The sequence below is a fragment of the Triticum urartu genome, chromosome 3 (genome assembly GCF_003073215.2).
Source record: "Triticum urartu cultivar G1812 chromosome 3, Tu2.1, whole genome shotgun sequence".
NCBI lineage: Eukaryota > Viridiplantae > Streptophyta > Magnoliopsida > Poales > Poaceae > Triticum > Triticum urartu.
In genome coordinates this window covers 467,428,087-467,430,100 of record NC_053024.1, presented here as the reverse complement: position 1 = coordinate 467,430,100, position 2,014 = coordinate 467,428,087, and the positions used below count along the sequence as shown (strand labels likewise).

Sequence of the window (2,014 nt, the reverse complement as noted above, 5' to 3'; positions counted from 1 at the left end):
CAAGCTTTAGGATCATAACCCAACAATAATTAGATGGTTACCAATTGAAAGTATGTGTAAATTTTATGTTGAAAAATTGTTGTTTAGTAACCACACTCAAAAAGTCTAATTTCGCAATTGAGCAGTCACACATTTCTTAGCCTGGAATTACACATATTTTTGTGCAACTTACATTAAATATTGTACAACTCAAGCGAGCGAGGATAAGGATTTCTTGAGCAATTTACATTTGATTGTACATCTTAGACGGCTTAACAAACAGGGATTTCTGGATCGACAGAAGAATAGCAAATTGAGACCTTGAGTTCATCTTCTTTTCTTTTTTGCCGAGAATTCATCATCTTTTTTCCTAGCTACTTCAAACACTAGATCTCATCGTATACAATATGTTTCCCTTTAATTGGTCACATCCCAAAACGACTCCCTGTCCTAGTTTAAAAAAAACGACTCCCTGTTAAAAAGGAACTTGGGTCCAGCATCATCAAACTAAAGTCACGAATCTAAACGTAGATTGGATGGACTAATAATAAGAACAAATAAATAACCTATAAACGGTCGTCCATCGACAAGCTAGCCAAGATTTTCCTTTCTTAAGGAAGTTTATCCAAGCAAGAACCAAGCAAAATGCAACAGAATTGGTCCACCAGCTACAGAATCAGCCTGATCCATACCAGCTGACCTAGAAACTAGGCCATGAAACTACCAGCTAGAAATCATGAACCACGGGATGGGAGAGAACTGGAGAAAGAAACTCATCAAAATTTTAGCGATTTCACCCAAATTATGGTCAATCACACTTGAGTAAATGAGTAGAGCTATATAGTACATGCCAATTAATCCCTTCCTGCAACCCCAAGCCAAACTTTTCCAACCCAAATCTGATGATCTATAGAAAAGTAAATGAATTCGTTCGTTTTGGATACCTTGGGTTAGGGCTGTTCTTGACAGACTTCTTGCCGTACTTCCTCCACTTGTAGCCGTCTTCCAGTATCTCCTCCTCCGACCTAGTCCGGAACGCGATCTTGCCGCTCGCCGCCACCGCGGCCGCCCTACTGAAATTTATGCCCAGAACAATCCCCAAACCGATCAGATCAAAACTTGCACGCTCTTGGTGTTTGTGTATACATGCGACTTGATTCACATCACAATGTGTATCTTGGGTCTTCTTGGCATGCAGGAACTGAATCATATAAACTCACCTCGTATGATCACAGTAGCCAACATCCGGCACGACCGCCGCCTCAACCGGCAGCGGCGCGCCGGCCGTGCCGGGCACCCCGCCGTCGTCGGACAAGTAGTCAAGGACGTCCAGCTCCTGCTGAAGCACCCCGGGCCCGGTGGCCGCACCGAAGGCGGCAGAGCTCAACGAGGCTCCGGAGCTGTAGGGGCAGCCGGATCCCGGCGGCAGGGGAAACGCCATCGAGCGGCCGAAGCCGGCGCCGTGCGGGTGGAAGCGATACGCTGCCCCGGCTCCAGCTACCGCCATGCGTATGCCGATGGATCAGTGCATGGGGAGAGAGCACGACAAGCGGGCGAGGCGTCGTATATTTATAGCGGCGCGGCGTCGTTCGGGCGCCGGGCTTTCGCGGCGAGCTTCCTCCTGCTGGTCCCGTCTCAGCGGAAGCTTCGGCGCGCGCGGGCGCCGTCTCTACGCTGTGCAAGTAGCAGTATGTGCGACAGTGAGAGCGAGGGACGCATGCAGTACCCGCACGTTTCGAATTGTTGCCTGCCTGGCCCTATTGGCTCGTTATTTGTGCATGGGGCACGGCTCAGCTCTGACAAATCGCAGGCGCGCGGTTACACGTACGCTTCGCCTACTACTACTGATGCTCGCCGAGGCGAACGGAGATGGATACAACGGAATGTTAGGTGTGCAATGTCGATCGACAGCGACGACGAATATATGAGTTCGCAACAGAGACTGCGTCAAGGCGAGTCTTTGAAACGTCAACTATAGCTAGTTTGCTCTTTTCATTTTCCTTTTGGCAGCAAAACTCTAGTTTGCTCTTGTTGT

At 48.7% G+C, this 2,014-nt stretch overlaps 1 protein-coding gene across 2 annotated transcripts; it reads right to left on the bottom strand.

The window, feature by feature from the left end:
• Positions 1–49: 49 nt before the first annotated feature.
• LOC125548490 (probable WRKY transcription factor 57) lies at positions 50–1,504 on the bottom strand. 2 transcript variants are annotated; one of them, XM_048712071.1, is made up of 2 exons: positions 1,200–1,504; positions 50–1,052 (listed from the first exon to the last, which is right to left on the bottom strand). In XM_048712071.1, the coding sequence occupies exons 1-2, from the start codon at positions 1,484–1,486 to the stop codon at positions 887–889; spliced, it is 453 nt and encodes a 150-aa protein (XP_048568028.1). In that variant the 5' UTR covers positions 1,487–1,504; the 3' UTR covers positions 50–886. The 2 variants fall into 2 exon arrangements, with proteins under 2 accessions (XP_048568028.1, XP_048568029.1); XM_048712072.1 differs by having other exon boundaries at positions 50–1,049.
• Between the last annotated feature and the right edge of the window lie 510 nt (positions 1,505–2,014).

What these genes read in the sequence shown, in the direction of transcription:
- LOC125548490 (XM_048712071.1), bottom strand. Translation starts at nt 1,486, where the DNA reads ATGGCGGTAGCTGGAGCCGGGGCAGCGTATCGCTTCCACCCGCACGGC. An exon ending in GGCTACTGTGATCATACGAG is followed by an intron (nt 1,053 to 1,199) that starts GTGAGTTTATAT and finishes CATAAATTTCAG; the next exon opens with TAGGGCGGCCGCGGTGGCGG.